Raw genomic sequence first — 22,464 nt, forward strand, 5'->3', positions numbered from 1 at the left:
GTCCTGAAGAGCAGGAGGGTCATGTTGCCTTGTTCCACCTGCTCTTTCTGTTTGTTTTGATGCAACGAAGACAAGTTAGGAGACCTTTTCTGGCCCAGGAGATCTGTCTACAGGAAGCTACATAGGGACTGCCTGCCTTTTTTTTTCTTGCCCCATCCTTTGTGGTTGTGGAACCAGGATGCAATTACCTGTGTGAGAGGAAGGGGTCAGAGTCACGTCCTTTGGGCTTGACTTGGAGCCTGTTGCTGAATACCAACCAAGCTTTCAATATGGTCCTCTTCAGTATCCTTAGAATCCTTCTTGTTTGGGGACTCATGATTTTTGTGGAACACAAGGTCCAAATGGCAAGGGTAAGGCTGTCTTCTATTGCTCTCCCAGCCAAGGCCTCTACCTTGCCCCTGATTCAGGAACTGCTAGAAGAAGTCCCTAGCAAGCAACAGAGGAAGCCACGGCTTCTAGGGCATCCCCTGCAGTACATGCTAGTGTTGTACCAGTGTTCGGCTGATCTGCATGGACACCCTAGGGAGAACCGCACCATTGGCGCCACCATGGTGAGGATGATAAGGCCCTTGACCCGTGTAGCAAGGCCTCTTAGAGGTGAGTTATCATGCCTTCCCACCCTGCCCTAGAGAGGAGAGAAGTGGGGAAGAGGAGTGTAGAGAAAGGGGAATATGATGGTTCATTGTAAAGCCGTATTGCCTTGTGGGTGGGTTGTCTCAGGTCTGGTTTGCAAAAGATGGAAAATTTGGAAGAAGCTGTCTCTAATCTCTTAAGGACTCCAATATAAGAACAGATTGCCTTGGGGCCTACCTGTGGAATCTCTTTCAGGTCCCAGGGCAACTAAGTGTTGTGTCGGCTCCTATCTCTCAAAGAAGTTCTTGTTGCTTGTTACGTCTCTGAAAACTGTAATTGAAAAATATCCATCTATAATCTTGTGGAGGGCTCTTTATATGTTTTATTCTTTAGAAGGCAAAGAGGAAACGATGCTCTGGTGGAGAAACTTGGTCTCAGAAAGGTCAGAAACAAGCTAATATCCTAGTCTGTGTACCTGGCTCTTTGAGCATCTGCTATTGTAGTTAATCCTTAATAACAGCTGCTATTGTTAGCTATCATGGAGCAATTAGCCTAAATTTAAAGATAGGAAAACTAAAGCACGAAGAGGTTAAGTAACTCCCAAAGATCACTCTGACAGTGGGTGGCAGATATGGGATTTGAGCTCATGTCTGTCTGAGTCTAATGTCTGTCCGTAATTTCTCAAGTCTTTAAGGGAAGCACAACATTCTTGTACTTCAAGTAATTGTTTTCTTTAGTACACGTTGCTACTTTGGCATTTTGATAGTAAATGTATTTTGGAATCTCTTTGATTCTGTTTTGAAGATTTATGCTGGACACTGTTCTAGGACAGCTGTGGGCTCCTGAAGTGTAGGTCTCTCTAGGGAATGTAGACAGCCATCGAATTCAAGGAACTCTTGGGAATCTGGTGAGATCAATCTTGGGCTTTCACTGATCTTGACGAGGACAGTAGACAGGATTTATAGTCTCCCCTCCCCCAAGTAAAACAACCAAAATTCCCCTAACCTGTACTGTAAGCTTACTATGTGCCAGGCGTGGTGAAAAATACTTTACAAACATTATCTTCTTTAATCATCACCACAACCATATGAGTTAGGTACTATTAACGTATCCATTTTATAGGTGAAGAAACTGAGGCTTAGAGTAATTTACCCAATGCCACACAGCAGGTAACTGGTAGAGGTGGGAGTTAAACCCAGGTCATTAGGCTCTAGAGCATGTCCTTTTAATCAACATGCTATGTTCCTGTTCCCACAGATTTTAACTCAGCACTGTCACTATGCCTGGGTTGGGTATATAGAGGCAAATAACTGCTGTCTGTCCTATAGGAGCTCCCATAGGAGCTCCCACTATAGTAGAATGACGAATCACATAATGATATGGTATGGAAAATCTTTTGAAAAGGATAAAGACCCTAAAGAAAGGCTCACTGCTTAAAGCAAGGAAAAGAGAAGCAGGGAGACTGTCAAAAGACTTTACTGAGGAGGTGTTATTTGAGCTAGATTTGGGGAACAAAGTAAGGAGACTATGCATAGAGGTAGAGAAGTGCATTCTGATTTAGGAAAGAGAATAGCTTGCTATGGGTGGAGATCTATTCAACAAATATTTATGCAGCACCTACTGAGTGCTAGACATTGCTCTAGGTTCCAGGCTTACAGATGTGATCAAAATGGCAAAACTGCATCTTTCATGGAGCATGTGTTCTCATGGGTGAAACAAACGATTTCACACAGGTAAATAATTACAAATTGTGGTAAGTGCTCTCAAGGAATGAAATTGTTGTGGTAAAGAGTAGCAAAAAAAAAAAAAAAACCCTTTATATGGGGCTGTCAGGGAAGGCATTTTGAAGAGACGATATTTGCGCTAAGGCCTGTATAATAAGCTAGTCACATGAAGAGTAGAGGGAAATTTGCTCTAGGCAAAGGGAACAACAAACTTGTGCTATTTGATGAAGAGAAGGAAGACCAGTATGGCTGAAGCCTGGTAAGCATTGAGAGTTGCAGGATATGAAGCTGAGAGGATATGAAGTTGTAGGCTATGATAAGGAATCTGAATATCATCCCCATGTGCAGCAGAAAGCCATTGATCAAGTCTGTACAGATGATATGAAGCTAGAAAGAAGGATGCCTAGAAGTAGGCACGTGCCATGGTCTGACTTTGGGACATACTGTTGCCTACGGACCCTGGAAAGGATCCAGATGCAGATGACAAAAGAACAGGGCCTGTTCTTCCCATTAGACAACGGTCCAGCTGAATCGAGCTTGCCTGGAGAGCCATGCCAGCTTTGATCACACAGGATGTGTGAGTCAGCCCTTTCCCTGCAAAGCTCTGAGCAGACCCTTTCTGGCTTTGATCCTTAGCAATCCCACCCTGCTCCAGGAGACATGTGATGTTAAGGTCTGAGAGGAAAGGGCAGTTCCTCACCAGACAGCCTGCTAAAGGGTTGGGTTGGATTCCTTTTCAGGCAGGGTGGGGCAGGTGTATGGGTGGGCTGCTTGGAAAAATCATTGTAAGATGAGATTGTAGGGTAACTTGAGAAAGCAAATACAAGCCTGGCTTGGGTCTTGTGTGGATGGTGTCTAAATCTGAGGGTGTATTAATCTTGAATTGGAACGTAAACTTTAAAAATTATCCTGGAATATCAAGACATCAAAGAATTTCTATGTTGAACGTCCCAGAACTGTTGAAGAATTCCAGGCTTGTGGATTCAGTGGAGAAGGCAGGTTAGATGAATAGTATGTAATGTAACATGGAAAAATTTAGGGATAAAATATTTGAAGGTGAGAGAAGGCTTTTTTCCTGGGATATTTGGTTTTTGTAATCTTTGCTCTTAATCCTTGCCAAGAGGGGCCTCAGAAATTAAGAGCACTTTATACCCAGCCTTCCAATGCTTTGACCACTAGGTGTCAGCATTACAATTTGGGTTAAAACCTGTGGTCACTAATAATTGGCACACAGCTTCTAGTCAAATTCTCAGCAAATAAAAATATTTATGTGATCAACGTTTTGTTGAAAATGGTATTTAGGGGAATGGTCCTAAAAATGAGTGGTATACTCTAATTATTATTCTTGTTATTTTTGTGTGTGTGCTAATGAAGGTGTCAGGGATTGATTTTGGTGATGAATGTACAACTATGTAATGGTACTGTGAACAATCGAAAGTACGATTTGTCTTGTATGACTGCGTGGTATATGAATATATCTCAATAAAATGAAGATTAAAAAAAATGAGTGGTATAAGCGAAGTACCATTGTCAGCTATCAATTTTGAAAAAAGGAAAGATCTGGCCCAAGAAGGAAACGATGCACAAGAGGTAATTCTTAAAGTCGGTGGAAGGCAGAAATGGCAAAAATAGCTGCCCCTATTAGGAGTGAATAGACAAAAATATTTTGTGACATCTTGGCCCTGGATTTGAAGTGATGACAAGCCGTAGCCCCCATTTTTGGATGATTGCCCCAAAGCTACATCTGTATAATGATGTGACATGAGGATTCTCTTTTATCCATGTATGTCTCAGAGTCTCTGATTCTCTTAATTCATCTCCTTTAATATTCAACTAGTAATGATTGTTCCTCTCCCATATACACAATATACATACAAAATAATACTAGTTTTGAGTTTTTTCCTGAAGTTAGTGCTGTGAGTGGTCTTAAAATGAGAGTTTCTCTTAAGGGAAACGGATTTGGGTTCAAATCCTGATTCTGCCACACACTACCCATGTGTCTTTTGACATATTTCTCTGAACCTTAATTTTCTTGTCTATAAAATGGGGATAATATCTTATAAGGCTATTGAGGATTAAAGAGCTAGTGCATGTAAAGCATATAATACAGTAGTAAGTACTCAGTAAATGATAGCTGATTTTAGTACTCTTCACAGCTGTCAGTCTGTACTAAGCAGATTTGTGAAGGAGATTCAGGCTAGGAGGTAAGAAGTTAATCCCTTGATCTTGTTCCCTCTTACTTCTGCAGGCCCCTGGCATATACAGACCCTGGACTTTCCTCTGAGACCAAACCAGGTAGCATACCAACTAGGCAGATCCTCCGTGGTTTACCGCCATCAATTCTATCTAGCTCACTTCCACCTCACCTGCCACGTGGAGCCCTGGGTCCATAAAAGTTCAATCAACCATTTTCCCTCTTCAAATGGAAGTTCTTCAGAGCCTTCCTTGCTGCACAAATCCTTGACAGAGATGGACATCACACAACATGTTTGGCAAAGACTCTGGAATCACAAGGGGCGCAAGGTCCTATGACTCAGTTTTGTGTGTCAGAAGCAAAAAGGCAGTGAGGTTCTTGAGCTCCAGTGGCATGGGACTTCATCCTTAGATACTGCCTTCTTGTTACTGTACTTCAATGATACCCACAAAAGTTTTCAGAATTCCAGACATCTCCCCAGAAGCCTGGAGGAGTTTACAGACAGGGAGTCTCCTCTTCTTTTGCGGAAGGCTCGACAAGCAGGCAGCATTGCATCTGAGATTCGTGGTCCCTCCCGGGGACATGATGGGCATGAACAGAACTGGTGTTCCCTCCACCCTTTCCAGGTCAGCTTCCACCAGCTGGGCTGGGATCACTGGATCATTGCTCCCCATCTCTATACCCCAAACTACTGTAAGGGGGCCTGCCCCCAGGTACTACACTATGGTCTCAATTCCCCCAATCACGCTATCATCCAGAACCTTGTCAATGAATTGGTGGACCAGAGTGTCCCTCAGCCCTCCTATGTCCCTTATAAGTATGTTCCCATTAGCATCCTTCTGATTGAGGCAAATGGGAATATCTTGTACAAGGAGTATGAGGATATGATTGCCCAGTCCTGTACATGTAGGTAATAGCAAATATGACTAGCTCAGGTTTCCCAAGAAATTGAAAAAAGATTAAAAATAAAGAAATATCAGTATTAAAATTGCAAGCAATCCTCTCCCCAATCCATTGATCTTATTCCTTGACTTAAAGTGTAGTTACTTAAGTGTCTTCTCCCATTTGTGAGCACCTCAATTTATAAAAACAGCTCTGATACCAATCTCCTAGAATGGATCAGTACTTTTGAACACTAGTCAGAGCCATTAATGTAACATGTTCCTTTGGGGATGCCCTCTCTGTTTTCTTGTCTTTTTATTGTGACTTTGTTAGAAGTCACCAGTCAATGGTATTAGAACTTTTGGAATTGTCCCTCTAAGGCATGAGAAAGGTAGATTCTTCCTAGTGTCCTTTTTCTGAGGGGCTCTAGAGGATTTTGGATGAAGAAAGCTTGGAATTTTATGCTCTCCTACCCTGACTCCTATATCCTAGAAACTAGTGCCAGAAAGGCTGCCTGCTTTTGTGCTTGTATTGCCCAATAAATCTAAAACTTTTCTCATAAGGACTGGAAAACTTTAGGTAACAGTCTCTATAAAGATCTCTTGAGGGCAACAGAAGAAAGGAAGTCACTTTCTAAGCTATTGGTGTTTATTCTCAGCCTTTGAACCTAGCAACAGTAGCCAGGATTACTTCCTTTGCTGTGTTGAGGACAGGAGCCCTTAATAAAGCCAATAGAGAAACTTGAGTGTGGAGCTGTTTGAGAACGCCAATGACTTCAAAACCACTGGAATCTATATGCAGAGGGTAAGAGCTAGCATTGCTAATTAGGATTATGCATACAGGGTCATTTTAAACTTTCTATAGAACAATAGATTTCACAGGAGATTTTCTTGTTTTATGTAACACTTAGCCCCCTGTTAATTATACCACAGAGAAAGCTCCCTGGAGACTCAGAGACTAGGAATTGACCTGACTGGGGATGGATGGGGGTTGTATAGCTAGGAAGCTTACAGAGTTGTGAAGGAAGGATGCAGCATGCTAGGGCCTCTGGAAGATCTAACTCTAGGCTTTCCTACTTCATGTGTTCACTTTGGCTCTGGACATGGGTCTCTGAAGGGAGATGGACTTGATGTATTTGGGAGGTGTGGAGCTCTGCCTTGGACTGACTGATTCTTGAAGTGTAACTTCTTTCTACTCCTATGCTGTATTTAAATGCTGGGAACTGGGCTGTGTTGTTATTAAAGAGCATTTTTAGTGTTTTGGGGATTGTGAAAGAGTTAATGGAAGAAATCCATTTCCTCTTCTGTCTTTAGCTATATCCCTAGAGATTTGGCTGGGAGTCCATCTCTAATCTTCAAGGGTTAGAAGTTTTTCAGTTCTACTCTCTGAAGGCTCCCTATCAGGCATCACTGCTAGTGATCAGCCTTCACCAAGGGTCCCTTCTGAGGAAGCCCATTAAGTTTTTACCCCATTCTACTGCCCTTTGATGAATTTTATCACCATTCTCAGTGGGATGGTACTGGTTTAGGGTGGGTACATGTGTTTGTCAAATGTAAATCTTATCTTTTTCTTACCCATCCATCATAAATGGATAAAACTCATCTTACTATTCCCTTCTCAATAATTGGTTCAGCTAGATAGTATATCTTGCAAGGCTGTAAATACACAAATTTTATTCTCCTGCCTGAAACAGCTGTTCCTTAACATCCTTTTGCCAATCTACCTTCTTTACTGGATCTTCAGGAATGAGCGCAGGCATTCTATTCATCTCTCCAATGCCTCCTTGATACTCAAGAATCAGATAGATGCTGCTCTACTTATGCTCACATAATACTACGTTTTCCTTTAACACATTCTAGTGTAACTTACTTTCTTGCCAAAAGATGGAGATCATTTTGAGGGTGTCAACTATGTCCAACTCCTTTCTCTATTAGCTGATTAGCATATAGTAAAAGCTTTATGTATACAAACATAGGACAGGAACATTTATTTTTTTGGGAGGGATGCATTCTTCCTGACACAGAATATTTTAATATTCACATATTTCCCTTTTTGTGCCCCATTATATCAAAGCACATGATTTAAATGGCAATAAAATGTGACACATGTTCTTGAGTAAGGTAGTTTGTGGAATCAACTTGCAAGTTGACCTGAGAGACTAAATCTGGTCCTCTAGGTTGGCCATTTCCCTAACCAACCTAGGGTAGGCACAAATACCTAATAAGCCTGAAGACAGATCATGAGTTTAGCACCTTGTTGGTCCCTGCAATTTTCATAAATTCATGGTCTCCTGGCCTTGTGTGTCCTAAATACATCTGAAATGTATGTTTATGAGGGTTCAGGGTAATTGGCCCCACCATTCATACATTGTCAGAATACCCAAGGACAACACTGGCAGGATGGGGTCAGTTGTGGCTGATGTTATGGATTGTCATTTCTTTTGAAACATTGCTTCAGTCCAGCTCTTTTTTTCAAGTCCAATGTAAGAGATCTCTACCAACAACCTTCCTATGGGAGGAAATAGACATGCTTGTTAGTGGAGGATGGTGTGTGGTTGGGTGTCTCTCTGCCCAGGTGGATAGGGAGAAATAGTTACTTGGTCCTTGTAGCAGCCCAGGGGTTGGCACCCACCCCCTCCCTTAGGGAATAGGGTGAAGATTTGAGCTCACAGTGGCCTGCACGTGACTAGAGCACAAACATTGAAAATCATTAAGCCTAATCACTGTCGGTAATCAACTTTCATGAGACTCAGCTGAGGTTTCTTTGTAACCAACTCTCCCAAGTCTCTGCTGAAATCAGCTTTCAAAAGACAGCTAAATCTTCTTTGTAACCAAATCTGGTGAGGCTCTGCTGAGCTATATAAGGCATGCCTCTTCCTCTTGTTTGCATGAATCATTGGCTTCCATTTCCCAACTGGCTGCCATTGGGAAAAATCCTCCTGTAAGACCCTAATTAAAATTTATGGAAAACTTTTTGCCTGGCATGTTCTTTGGTCTTGGGGTTGAGTTGGGCTGGAGTATTTGGCGGACCAGTCAGGAAACCAAAGAACTGCCAGCTGCAGAAGGTATGAATATTGGGAAGGGAGGATTTCCTGGGGAGATCCCAGGATGTCCTGCAATGTCCATGTGTGGAGGGGTGGCTACCCTCCTAGATGAGTGGGACCACCAAGGGAGTGTTGAGATGCTTATAGCTCCCAATCAGTGGTATGGGACTTTGGTGCCCAGTCTCAACTCACTTATATGACAACCATCTCACAGGCTGCCCAAATGATTGCACACTTGAGAGAGACAGATTGCCTAAAGGTGAAGGGGAGCTACAGTAAGAGGGGTCATGTCTCAAGGGGATATGATAGTCCAAGCCAGGTGCCACATAGACAAATGTGGAGAGATCTAATAGCTGCTGGAGCTAAAATTGAAGATATTGATGGGCAGCCAAATGTAGTATTGTGAACAACTGTATTGTGTACAACTGTGAAGCAAGTTGCTCAAGGAGCAGAGTTTTATTAAGCTTGAAACCAGGTCACTAGAAGAGGACATGGTTTCTGGCTGAAAGGCACAGCCAATACCACTTAAGGAGCCCCCTGCCTCACCGCCCAGTAGAGGAGGTCTAGGAGGCCCCATTCCCCCCTAGCATAGGGTGTAAGTTGAGATCCCTAAATTAAAATAATATACAGGGACACTGGGGATCAGAGGCCAGATATAGAACTAACTATCTTTGTTCGCCCACTTATGAACATAGGGTTTTGGCCATAGTAGACGCTGGAGCAGAATGCACCTTGACATATGGGAAATGGCTGGAAACTGGGGCCCTATGCTAACCATTGCCGGCCAGAGAAAAATATAATTTTGCCAACTCTGGGGGTAGTGGGTGGGCACTGTGCACCTTGGTTGAGACCCTACCTGTGGGCATAATGTGTCCGGTGATTCCCAGGCTCCCATGTGCAAAGACCTTGTGCTGGGGGACTAAGAGGTTCAACTTCCCCAGCCAGCAGCTGACCCAAGAGTGTTGTCCTTTTTGCTGGACAGCATGGGTTTGTTTTAGAGCACTGATTTGACAGTTGGGTTGTCCATATTTCTCAGCCAAAACAGAACCAGGTTCTTCTGCAAGGGTATAGACCAGCTCCAATGCGCCTGGGATAGGGTCTGGAGAGGCTCTGAAAAGCCCTAGGATTCCCCTACACTTTTCTGCCTGCCCAGCAGATGGTGCTGTTTGGTGATGTAATCGTTCTCAGAAGCTGTGGACCCCCTGGAGTTCATGCAGTGTCTGACCAAGTGGGGCTGAAACTGTGGGTTTCTTATGCACTCACTTCACTGGCCAAAATCTGGCTCAGAGTGGGGCTATGTCCCTGACTTTACTTGTGGTGGAGGATTCCCCCAGGTGTCCTGGCCTGCAGCTATCCCCTAGACAAGGATCAGGCCACCTGCTGCTGTTTCCTCATGGGTGGGGGATGGGCACCATGATCCAGGGGTGGAAACACAGTCCCTCTCCACGTTTTCTCAGACTCTTCATTCCTAACTGAACTGGGCCTTGAAATGTCCTCTCCTGCCCCCCAGGTTCCCAAAGAGTTGATATGTGTATTTTCCACTTGACTTCTTGCTGCTTTTAGGGAAGATTTTGTGGTACCCTCCCTATTCTTCCATTTTAGAAATTCCTCCTTGTTTCCCTTTTGTATTAAGTCCTCCCATGCAGTTTATATCATGCCATGGTTCTCTGTGGGCTTGGGTCTCTGTGTCTGGATATAGGTGGGGATCTGTCTCATTGCTGTGAAAGATTTTATAGCCTTTTCCCCTGTGGGAGTTGGGAGGGATCCTGGCTGCTGCTTCTGTGCAATTTCAGAGGTGTGTGGGACAGAGTGAGTGGAAGGGGAGGGGACTGGCCAGTCTTGGATGGAAGTTTCCTACCTGAAATTTTTCTTTCTCTTCAATTCAGTGTATGTGGAATCCTTCTCCAGTCTATACCTTCCTCCAGAGTTCTGAACAAGTGAGAATTGTCCTTTCCTCTCACTGAATCTCTGGGGAGAGGTTTTCAGTAGCTGTTTACATTGCCAGGTTGATGATGTCACTAACTTCATTCCTTTTTATAGTGGAAAAATATTCCATTGTATGAATATACCACATATTAATCATTTATCTATACACTGACAGAAATTAGAGTTGTTTCTGCTTTGGGGTTTTTATGAATAGTGCTGTCAAAACGTTTGTGTGCAGGATTTTGTGTAAACCCATGTTTTCATTACTCTTGTGTGTATAGCAAGGAGTAGAAATGCTAGATCATATGATAACTCTATGTTCAATATTTTATGGAGCTGCTAAACTGTTTTCCACAGTGGCTGTCCTATTTTGCAATCTCATCATCAGTGTATGATGGTTCCAACTTCTCCACATCTTTGCCAACACTTATTGCCTATCTTTAAAGATTCTAAAATTATTTCTGTTTTGGTAAAATGTAACAGAAAATTTCCCATTGTTACCATTTTTGAGTGCACAGTTCTGTGGTATTAATTACACTCAGAATTTTGGCATACCATTACTATGATCCATTACCAAAACTTCTTCAAAACCTCAAACAGAAACTATACACTTTTAGCAATAATTTCTCATTCTTTCCTCTCCACTGGTAATCTTTAATTGACTTTCTGCATCTATGAATTTGCTTATCATAGATACTTCTATTAAGGGAATCATATAATATTTGTTCTTTTGTGTCTGAATTATTTCATTCAACATGTTTTCAAGGTTCATCCATGTTGTAATATGTATCAAACCTTCATTCCATTTTATGGCTCAATAATATTCTACTTTGTGTGTGTATACCACATTTTCTTCATTCATTTGTTAATGGACACTTGAGTGCATCCAACTTGGCTATTATGAATAATGCTGCTATGAATATTGGGGTACAAACATGATTTGAGTCCCTGTTTTATTTGGGGGGGGAGGTATATATGCCCAGAAGTGGAATTTCAAGTCATATGGTAATTCTGTGTTTAACTGTTTAAGTAACTGCCAAACTGTTTTCCACAGTGACTGAGCCATTTTACATTCCCACAAATAATGTATGAGGGGGAGAACCTAAGATGGCGGCTAGGTGAGACAGGGCAAAAAAAAAACACCTCCGTGAAAAATACTAGATAAAAACCAGAAGGTGACCCAGAATACCGGTTTCAGCACCAGCTGGACAAGGTCTCTAGAACCACAGGGGCCATACACTTAGTGAATCCAGGAGTCTGCATTCTGAAATGAGTGAGTAAGCTGGCTGAAAGACCCAAGACCTGTGGCCACGCTGCGGTGTGGGGAAGCCAGGGGTTGGTGTTTGGAGATGGACTGGTTCTTTTTTAAAAAAAAGGAAAAATCCAGGACCAGCTGCAGTGGTGATGGTGGGAACCGCACAGTGAAGCATGGCAGGAGCAGGCTGAGCCAGCTTCTTGGTGTCTGGTGTGGAGGATAGTCCACTGCAGATTCCCTCAGGGCCAGGAGAGCAGAGGGGAGAGCCAGAAGGAGAAAGAAACCCTGCAGCTTGCAGTTGGATCCCCAGTGGGCTGGAGACACTCCTACCCAGGGCTGTGCCCACAGCCCAGAGCTGCACCCACAGCCCAGAGCTGCACCAGTTGTCCTGGAGCTGGGAAGGAGGAACTGTGAGAGGGGGGGAGGGTTGAGACGCCCCATTCAGCCATCTTTGCATCAGGCTAAGAGTGCCCCTGCATGGCCCGGTGGCCTGGGGCTTCCCTTGAGGGATGGCACACACTTGTGATGTAGCACAGCATTCCTTCAGCAGAGGTCCTGGAAGATCACAGCTGAGAAGGGGGGCCCACTCGGAAAACCCAGGGACACTACATACGGTGGTTTGTTGGTCAGCAACAGAGAGGGTCTGGGGCAGAACTGAAATGAAGGCTTAGACTCTTGCAATGGCCTTGAATCTCTGGGAACCCCTGGGTGTTTGAATATTAAAGCTGCCCTTCCTCTCTGGTCACCCAGACACATACCCCACATTCAGGGTGGACGGCTCCAGCAACACACACAAACTGAGTTCAACAACTGAACCCCACAAGAATCATTTCTCCACACATCACAAGGACAAAGTTGAGGAGAACTGACTTGAGGGGAATAGGTGACTCGCAGACACCATCTGCTTGTTAGTTAAAGTGTATGCCACCAACTTGTATTTCTGAAAAATTAGATTGGTATTTTTTTTTTTTACAACTTGAAAGAATCCTATCAAGCATAGCAAATGCCAAGAGGCCAAAAACAACAGAAAATCTTAATGCATATAATAAAACAAGATGATACGGAGAACCGAGTTCCAAACACCCAAATCAAAATATCAGAAGACACACAGTACTTGGCACAGTTAATCAAAGAACTACAATCACGGAACAAAAACATGGCAAAGGATATAAAGGACATGAAGAAGACCATGGCACAGGATATAAGGGACATAAATAAGACCCTGGAAGAGCATAAAGAAGAAATTGCAAGAATAAATTAAAAAACAGAAGATCTTATGGAAATAAAAGAAACTGTTGGCCAAATGAAAAAGACTCTGGATACTCATAATACAAGATTAGAGGAAGTTGAACAAGAACTCAGCGTCCTAGAAGACCACAGAACAGAAAATGAAAGAAAAAAGAAAGAATGGAGAAAAAAATTTAAAAAATTGAAATGGATCTCAGGGATATGATAGATAAAATAAAATGTCGAAATTTAAGACTCACTGGTGTCCCAGAAGGGGAAGAGAAGGGTAAAGGTCTAGAAAGAGGATTCAAAGAAATTGTTGGGGAAAACTTCCCCAACCTTCTACACAATATAAATACACAAAACATAAATGCCTAGAGAACTCCAAATAGAATAAATCCAAATAAACCCACTCCAAGACTTACTCTGATCAGACTGTCAAATACAGAAGAGAAGGAACAAGCTCTGAAAGCAGCAAGAGAAAAGCAATTCACCACATACAAAGAAAACAACATAAGACTAAGTAGTGACTACTCAGAGGCCACCATGGAGGCAAGAAGGCAGTGGCATGACATATTTAAAGTTCTGAGAGAGAAAAATTTCCAGCCAAGAATACTCTATCCAGCAAAACTCTCCTTCAAATTTGAGGGAGAGCTTAAATTTTTCACAGACAAACAAATGCTGAGAGATTTTGCCAATAAAAGACCTGCCCTACTTCAGATTCTAAAGGGAGCCCTACCAACAGAGAAACAAAGAAAGGAGAGAGAGAGATAGAGAATTTTAACATTCATATATAGAACCTTACATCCCAAATCACCAGGACACACATTTTTCTCTAGTGATCACGGATCTTCCTCCAGAATAGACCATATGCTGGGACATAAAACAAGCCTCAATAAATTAAAAAAAAAACAACAATTGAATATATTCAAACCACATTCTCCGACCACAATGGAATACAAATAGAAGTCAAAAATTTTTGATTTGTAACTCCACTATTTACTTACTACAGGATGTAAAATATACAAACTCTAATGACAAATCAGTGGTTTTAGACTCAATGTAAAATATGCAGTTTTTGACAAGAACTATATAAAGGCAGGGGATTGGAGGCATATAGTTTATGGGTCCTATTGAAGTTAAGTTGATATCAAAGAAAACCAAGATTGTTACGGATTTAAGAGGTTAAATTTAAGCCCCACAGTAAACACAAAGAAATTATCAGAGAATATGATCACAGAGATGAAAAGTAGAGTATGGGTTATGAGAAGTTGGGGGAAGGGGCAATGGAGAGTTAAGAAATGAGTGTAGGGTTGCTGTTTGAGGTGAAGGGAAATTTCTAGTAATGGATGATGGGAAGGTGATAGCATTGCAACATTCTAAATGTGATTAATCCCACTAATGGAATGCTAGGAAGGGGGTGGAATGGGAAGATTTAGGCTGTATATATGTTTTCACAATTGAAAAAAAAAAAGACTAAATAGATGACAATTGAATGCCAAGGATGATCCTGGATGGGATATGAGGATGGAGGAGAGGAGGCTCAAAGGGACACAGTTGAGACATAAGAAAAAAAAAAGGAAATATAGAATGTAAGCTTTGTATCAATGTTGAATTTCTTGAACTTCTTAACTGCGCTTGATGGGATTGCATAAAAGAATGTTCTTGTTCATGGGAAGTGTATATGTGAATTATAGTGTCTGTTCAAGGATATATATGTGAAATATAGTGTTTGCATATGTTGTATATGTGAAATACAGTGTTTGCGCAGCTAGCTGTCATATGTTCAGAAGACAGCAATAGATGATGGATGATAGGGACGAAGGGAGGGAGGGAAAGAAACAGTGGTGTGACAGCATGTTAAAGTTGGTAGATTGGGGTATCAGGGGAGGGGGGTCAGGGTATGCTGGAGCTCTGTGTATGGGGTTTGTATTGTTTTTGCAACTGTTCCTATAACTTTGAATTTATTTCAAAATAAAAAAAAATGTATGAGGTTTCAACTTCTCCACATCATTGCCAACACTTGTTATATCCATGTTTTTAAATAATAATCATCCTAGTGGGTGCAAAATGGCACATCATCGTGGTTTTGATTTGCATTTCCCTAGTCATTAATGATGTAGAACATCTTTTCAGGTTCTTTCATGTGCTTATTGACTATTAGTACTCCTACAGTACACCCTGCTGTCTTCTAACCCTCTATATTCCCTCGCAAATCAGTACTAGGTTAAGTTATTTGAAAGGAGCCTGATGTGTGAATTCCCTGGCCCTTACTATGCCCACAGTCCAGTGGTCCCAAATACTCTGTGGAATACAGCTGAGGGTGGATGTCAGGTGAAGAAGAGTCTCATGGGCCTCCATAGCTCTTTTGTCCTTCCCTCTGGGATGGAGCCACTAAGGATGCCATATGTTTAGAACAGCAGTAGCTGCTGAGCCTGTGGATGAAAGATACCCTGGGTCATGGCTACAAATCAATGAAGCCTGGAAATTTGGGGACAGTCTTTTATGTCCTGACTTTAATGGCACAACAGTTCTCTCCAGTAAAATAATTTGTTTTTCTACTAGATTATAAAAGAACATAATATACTTGATTTAAAAATTCAAATATGTAGAACTATGTAAAATGAATAGTAAACATCTCCCTTCATCCTGGCCCCTCAATCCCCACCTTCAGAGTTGACCACTTTAAACACTCTTGTATATGTTTCCAGAAATTTAACATGCCTGAAGGCATTTACACATGCATTCTTTTTGTTTTACAAGTATAATTTATCCTATCCATACTCGGCTTTGTTTTGCTCTTTTCACATAATATACTGGATATTTAAAATATCAGAACATATAGATCTGCCTTACACATGTTCACCTTAAAAATATCTCACTAATATGGACTAACTGTGATGAGTACACTCTGAGAGTTAAATTCAAGAACACAGGTTATCAGGAGATAGAAAGAGGGTAGAGATTTAGTATTTGATTCTTAAGGAGTACAGAATGTACAAGGTTGATTGTAAAGGTTCAGAAATGGGTAGCACAATAGTGTTAACAGATGAGTGTGAGTATGGTTGAAAGAGGAAGGCTAGAGTGGACAATGATGGTGGTTAATTGTATAAACAAAGTTTTTACATGAATGAGAACAAATATATGTCACTATTACAAGGTGTTAAAATTGTATGCTATATGGAAAAATACAATTAATGCAAACTAAGGTCTATAGTTAACAGTAACATTGTAATATTCTTTCATTAATTGTATCAAAGGCAATATACCAAAGCTAAATGTCAGTAAGAGAAGGATATAAGGGACAGGTATGGGAATTTTTTTTTTTCTGTTTAGAAGAAATGGGAATGTTCTCATATAGACTGTGGTGGTGAATAAATAACAATGTGATAATACCAGCAGCAACTGATTTTACACTTTGGATGGATTGTATGGTGTGTGAATTAAACTGTTGAAAAAGTAAATGGAAAACTACAAGTGCTGGAGAAGAAGAAGTGGAGAAAGATGTATACCTATTCACTGTTGGTAGGGAAGTTGAATGGTGCAGCCCCTCTGGAGGGCAGTGTGGTGGTTCCTCAAGCTAAGTATAAAATTGCCATATGATCTAGCAATGTTGTTACTAGGTATATACTCAGGAGAACTGAAAGCAGGGACATGAATAGACATTTGTACATCAATGTTTATGTTGGCATTATTCATGATTGCCAATGGGTGGAGGCAGCCCAAGGGTCCATCAACTCATGAGTGAAAGTGTGAACTGTGGTGTATACATATGATGGAATATTGTGAAGCTGCAGAAAGGAATGAAGTTGTGAGGCATGCAATGAGGTGAATGAAACTTGACATTATATTGAGCATAAGTCAGAAACAAAAGCACAAATATCATATGGTCTCACTAATAGGAACTGACTATAATGAGCAAACTTTGAGAGTTAAATTCGAGAGCATAGGTTATCAGGAGATAGAGGGCAGAGATTGGACAATTGATGCTTAAGGAGTACAGAATGTTAAATAAGGTTGATTGTAAATGTTTGGAAATGGATAGCACAATACTATAAGTGTAATTAACAAAGTTAAGTGTGAATATGGTTGAAAGAGGAAGGCTAGAGTCATTTACATCACCAGAAAGAAAGCTAGAGGATAAAAACTGGGACTGTCTAATTTAGTGAAACCTAAAATGGACAATGATGGTGGTTAATTGTATAAATATAAGAAAGTTCTTACATGAACTAGAGCAAACACACATCACTACTACAAGGTGTTAATAGGTATTACATGGGAAAAAACAATTAATGTAAACTTTGGTCTAAAGTTAATGGTAACATTTTAATATTCTTTCATCACTAATTGTAACAAAGGCACTATACCAAAGATAAATGTTAATAATAAGGGGATATGCAGGTGTAGAGTTTTTTTCTTTGGAAGAAATGAGAATTCTTTCATATTGACTATAATGGTGAATGTGTGCCTATGTGATTATACCAAGAGCCATTGATTGTACACTTAGGATGTATTGTATGGTGTGTCAATTGAAACAGTATTGAAAAATATAAAATGAGAATTAACTCCTGTTGCCCAGGGCTAGTCTCTATTACCAAGTGTGTAACCATCCAGAAAATGTTGTATGAATTTAGAGATATATAGCTGAACTTTTCATTAAAACAATGGCACATACAGGCTTGTTTGCAGTGTCATTTTAACAACCTATTCATTAACAACATTATCAGTACTTATATATCTATCTCTTTCCATAGTTATTCTCTTCACTGCTCTTTCCTGAGGCTTAGGTAGAGAAGGTAACTGGGCCTCTGTTTTCCTCATATTTACAATGGGGAGCATAACAGGTCCTACTCCTTAAAAATAATGTTATAAAGATGAGACATGTAAAGATATTTAGAACAGCACCTGGCATATAGTAAGCTTGCAGTGAATGTTACTTTTCATGTTATTTCATCCCCCAACCCCAAGGAATGGGACTAGCTCCCATTAAAAAGTCAAGATAGACTCCATTCAAGATATGGTAAGTATTATAGCTGATACTTACCTGGCAAGATATGTGCCAGGTGCTATTGTAAGACCTTTATGTGTATTCATACTTTTAATCCTCATAAAAATCCAATGAGATGTTACAATTTTTAAAGCAGTTTTATTGAGATATATTCATATACTATACAATCAATCCAACTGTACAATCAATGGCTTTTAGTATATTCACAGAGTTGTGTATACATCACCACAATCAAGTTTAGAACATTTTCATTACTCCAAAAAGAAAAACCACATGCTCCTTAGCAGTCACCTCTCAATCCCTCCATTCTTCCCTAGCCCTACATAACCACTGATATGATTCTGACTCTATAGATGTATTTATATTTATGTTTCTTTTTTTAGCATTTTAACTGTTCAACATAATTTTAAACTCATGAGTCAACTGCAAAAATAATACAAATCTCATACAGACAACTCCAGGAGAACCCCAACCCAGATATCCAGATCCATCAATTTTAACATTTTGCCACATTGTCCAAATAATTCTCTCTATATATCTATTTAATTATTTTCTAAACTTTGTAGAGTAGGGTGTATATGCTATGCTCCTTGAACATGTAGTACTTCCACGTACATTTCCTAAGAACAAGGATGTTTACTTATTTAGCTATCTTTTTTTAATAATTCAATTTCATTGAGATATATTCACATACCATAAGTGATACAAAGCGTACAATCAATTGTTCACAGTACCACCATATAGTTGTGTGTCCATCACCAAAGTTAATTTTTTAACATTTTCATTACCACACACATGAAAGTAATGAGAATAAAAATTAAAGTGAAAAATTACAATTAAAGTAAAAAAGATCACTGGTTGCTTTTTTTTTGCCCCGTTTTTTTACTCATCCATCCATACACTGGACAAAGGGGAGTGTGATCCACATGGCTCTCCCAATCACATTGTCACCCTTCATAAGCTACATTTTTATACAATCATCTTCAAGATTCAAGGGTTCTGGGTTGTAGCTTGATAGTTTCAGGTATTTACTGCTAGCTTTTCCAATTCATTAGAACCTAAAAAGGGTTATCTGTATTATGCATAAGAGTGCCCACCAGAGTGAACTCTTGGCTCCTTTTGGAGTCTCTCAGTCACTGAAACTTATTTCATTTCATTTCACACCGCCCTTTTGGTCAAGAAGATGTTCTCCATCCCATGATGCCATGTCCAGATTCCTCCCCTGGAGTCATATTCCACATTACCAGAGGTATTTACACCCCTGGGTCTTAGATCCCATGTAGGGGGAAGGGCAGTGATTTCATCTGCCAAGTTAGCTTAGCTAGAAAGAGAGGGCCACATCTGAGCAAAAAAGAGGCATTCAGGAGGAGACACTTAGGCACAATTATAAGCAAGCCTAGATTCTCCTTTGCAGTAATAGTCTTCCCGCAGGCAAGTCCCATGATTGAGGGCTCAGCCCATCAAACCACCAGTCCCCAATGTCTGTGAGCATGTGAGCAACCATTGAGGTGGGGAAGCCTAAAACCCCATGCATTCTCCCCCCAGCAATGTTCACATTAGTGATAGCATATAATATGTCTCTTTTTGTGCCTGGCTTATTTCGCTCAGCATTATGTCTTCAAGGTTCATTCATGTTGTCATGTGTTTCACGACATCATTCCTTCTTACTGCTGTGCAGTATTCCATTGTGTGAATATACGACATTTTATTTATTCACTCATCTGTTGAAGGACATTTGGGTTGTTTCCATCTCTTGGCAATTGTGAATAATGCTGCTATGAACATTGGCATGCAGATATCTGTTCATGTCACTGCTTTCACATCTTCCGGGTATATACTGAGAAGTGTAATTGCTGGATCAAAGGGTAACTCTATATCTAGTTTTCTAGGGAACTGCCAGACTGACTTTCAGAGTGGCTGAACCATTATGCAGTCCCATCAAAAATGAATGAGTTCCAATTTCTCTACATCCTCTCCAGCATTTGTAGTTTCCTGTTTGTTTAATGGCAGTGATTCTAACTGGTGTGAGATGGTATCATATTGTGCTCTTAATTTGCATCTCTCTAATAGCTAGTGAAGCTGAACATTTTTCATGTGTTTTTTGGCCATTTGTATTTCTCCTTCAGAGAAGTGTCTCTTCATATCTTTTGCACATTTTATAATTGGGCTGTTTTTACCATTGTCATTGAGTTGTAGGATTTCTTTATATATGCAAGATATCAGTCTTTTGTCAGATACATGGCTTCCAGAATTTTTTTCCCATTGAGTTGGCTGCCTCTTCACCTTTTTTGACAAATTCCTTTGAGGTACAGAAACTTCTAAGCTTGGGGAGTTCCCATTTATCAATTTTTTCCTTTGTTGCTTGTGCTTTGGGTGTAAGGTCTAGGAAGTGACCTCCTAATACAAGGTCTTGAAGATGTCTCCCTACATTATCTTCTAGGAGTTTAATGGTACTGTCTTTTATCTTGAGGCCTTTGATCCACTTTGAGTTAATTTTTGTGTAGGGTGTGAGGTAGGGGTCCTCTTTCATTCTTTTGAATATGGATAGCCAACTCTCCCAGCCCCATTTGTTGAAAAGACTGTTATGTCCCAGTTCAGTGGTTTGGAGGCCTTATCAGAGATCCATCAGCTGTGGATCTGGGGGTCTATCTCTGAATTCTCTATTTGATTCCATTGATTGATATATCTGTCTTTGTGCCACTACCATGCTGTTTTGACTACTGGGGCTTCAAAGTCAGGGAGTGTAAGTCTTCCCACTTAGTTTTTCTTTTTTAAAGTGTTTTTAGCAATTTGAGGCATCTTCTCTTTCCAAATAAATTTGATAACTAGCTTTTCCAAGCCTGCAAAGTAGGTTGTTGGAATTTTGATTGGGATTGCATTGAATCTGTAGATGAGTTTGGGTAGAATTGATATCTTAATGACATTTAGCCTTCCTATCAATGAACATGGAATATTTTTCAATCTTTTAAGGTCCCTTTCTATTTCTTTTAGTAGAGTTATGTAGTTTTCTTTGTATAGGACTTTTACATCTTTAGTTAAGTTTATTCCTAGGTACTTGATTTTTTTAGTTGCTATTGAAAATGGTATCTTTTTCCTGAGTGTCTCTTCAGTTTGTTCATTTCTAGCATATAGAAACATTACGGACTTATGTGCATTAATCTTGTATCCCGCTACTTTGCTAAATTTGTTTATTAGCTCTAGTAGCTGTATCGTTGATTTCTCAGGGTTTTCTAGATATAAGATCATATCATCTGCAAACAATGACAGTTTTACTTCTTCTTTTCCAATTTGGATGCCTTTTGTTTCTTTGTCTTGCCAGATTGCCCTGGCTAGCACTTCTAGCACAATGTTGAATAACAGTGGTGACAGTGGGCATCCTTGTCTCATTCCTCATCTTAGAGGGAAGGATTTCAGTCTCTCACCATTGAGTACTATGCAGCCTGGGGGTTTATCATATATGTTCTTTATCATATTGAGGAAGTTTCCTTCAATTCCTACCTTTTGAAGTGTTTTTAATCAAAAAGCCATGTTGCATTTTGTCAAATGTTTTTCAGCATCTATTGAGATGATCATTTGATTTTTCTCTTTTGATTTGTTAATGTGTTGTAATAAATTGATTTTCTTATGTTGAACCATCCTTGCATGCCTGGAATGAACCCCACTTGGTCATGGTGTACAAATTTTTTAATGTGTCTTTGGATTCAATTTGCAGGTATTTTGTTGAGAATTTTTGCATCTATACTCATTAGGGAGATTGGCCTGTAGTTTTCCTTTTTTGTGGCATCTTTGCCTGGTTTCGGTATTAGATTGTTGTGTTAGGTAGTGTTCCATTTTCTTCAATGTTTTAAAAGAGTTTAAGTAAGATTGGTGTCAGTTCTTTTTGGAAAGTTTGGTAGAATTCCCCTGTGAAGACATCTGGCCCTGGGCATTTATTTGTGGGAAGCGTTTTGATGACTGATTGGATCTCTTTGCTTGTGATGTGTTGGTTGATGTCTTCTATTTCTTCTCTGATCAGTCTAGGTTTTTCATATGTTTCCAGGAAATTGTCCATTTCCTCTACATTATCCAGTTTGTTGGCATACAGTTGTTCATAGTATCCTCTTATAATTTTTTAAATTTCTTCAGGATCTGCAGTAATGTCACCTCTCTCATTCCTTATTTCATTTATATGGGTCTTTTCTCTTTTTTATTTTGTCAGTCTAGCTAGGGGCTTGTCAATCTTGTTGATCTTCTCAATGAACCAACTCTCGGTGTTATTTATTCTATTTTTTTTTCTCTATATCATTTATTTCTTCTTTAATCCTTGTTATTTCTTTTCTTCTACTTGGTTTAAAATTAGTTAGCTGTTCATTTTCTAGCTTCTTCAGTTGATCCATTAGTTCTGTGATTTTAGCTCTTTCTTCCTTTTTTATGTATGCATTTAGTACTATAAACTTCCCCTTCAGTACTGCTTTTGCTGTATCCCATAGGTTTTGATATGTTGTGTTCTCATTTTCATTTGTTTCTATATATTTAGCTATTTCTCTTACTATTTCTTCTTTAACCCACTGATTGCTAAGGATTGTGTTGTTTAACCTCCAGGTATTTGTGAATTTTCTAAGTCTCTGATTGTTAATGACTTCTAATTGTATT

At 40.1% G+C, this 22,464-nt stretch overlaps 1 protein-coding gene across 1 annotated transcript; it reads left to right on the plus strand.

Moving 5' to 3' along the window:
* Positions 1-251: 251 nt before the first annotated feature.
* On the plus strand, positions 252-5,405 carry LOC119525922 (bone morphogenetic protein 15-like). The gene is given in 2 exon segments (XM_037824712.1): positions 252-597; positions 4,546-5,405. Coding segments are annotated over 2 exon segments (1,188 nt in total). The 5' UTR covers positions 252-269.
* Positions 5,406-22,464: the final 17,059 nt, after the last annotated feature.

This window comes from Choloepus didactylus (genome assembly GCF_015220235.1).
Source record: "Choloepus didactylus isolate mChoDid1 chromosome Y unlocalized genomic scaffold, mChoDid1.pri SUPER_Y_unloc1, whole genome shotgun sequence".
Lineage (NCBI taxonomy): Eukaryota > Metazoa > Chordata > Mammalia > Pilosa > Megalonychidae > Choloepus > Choloepus didactylus.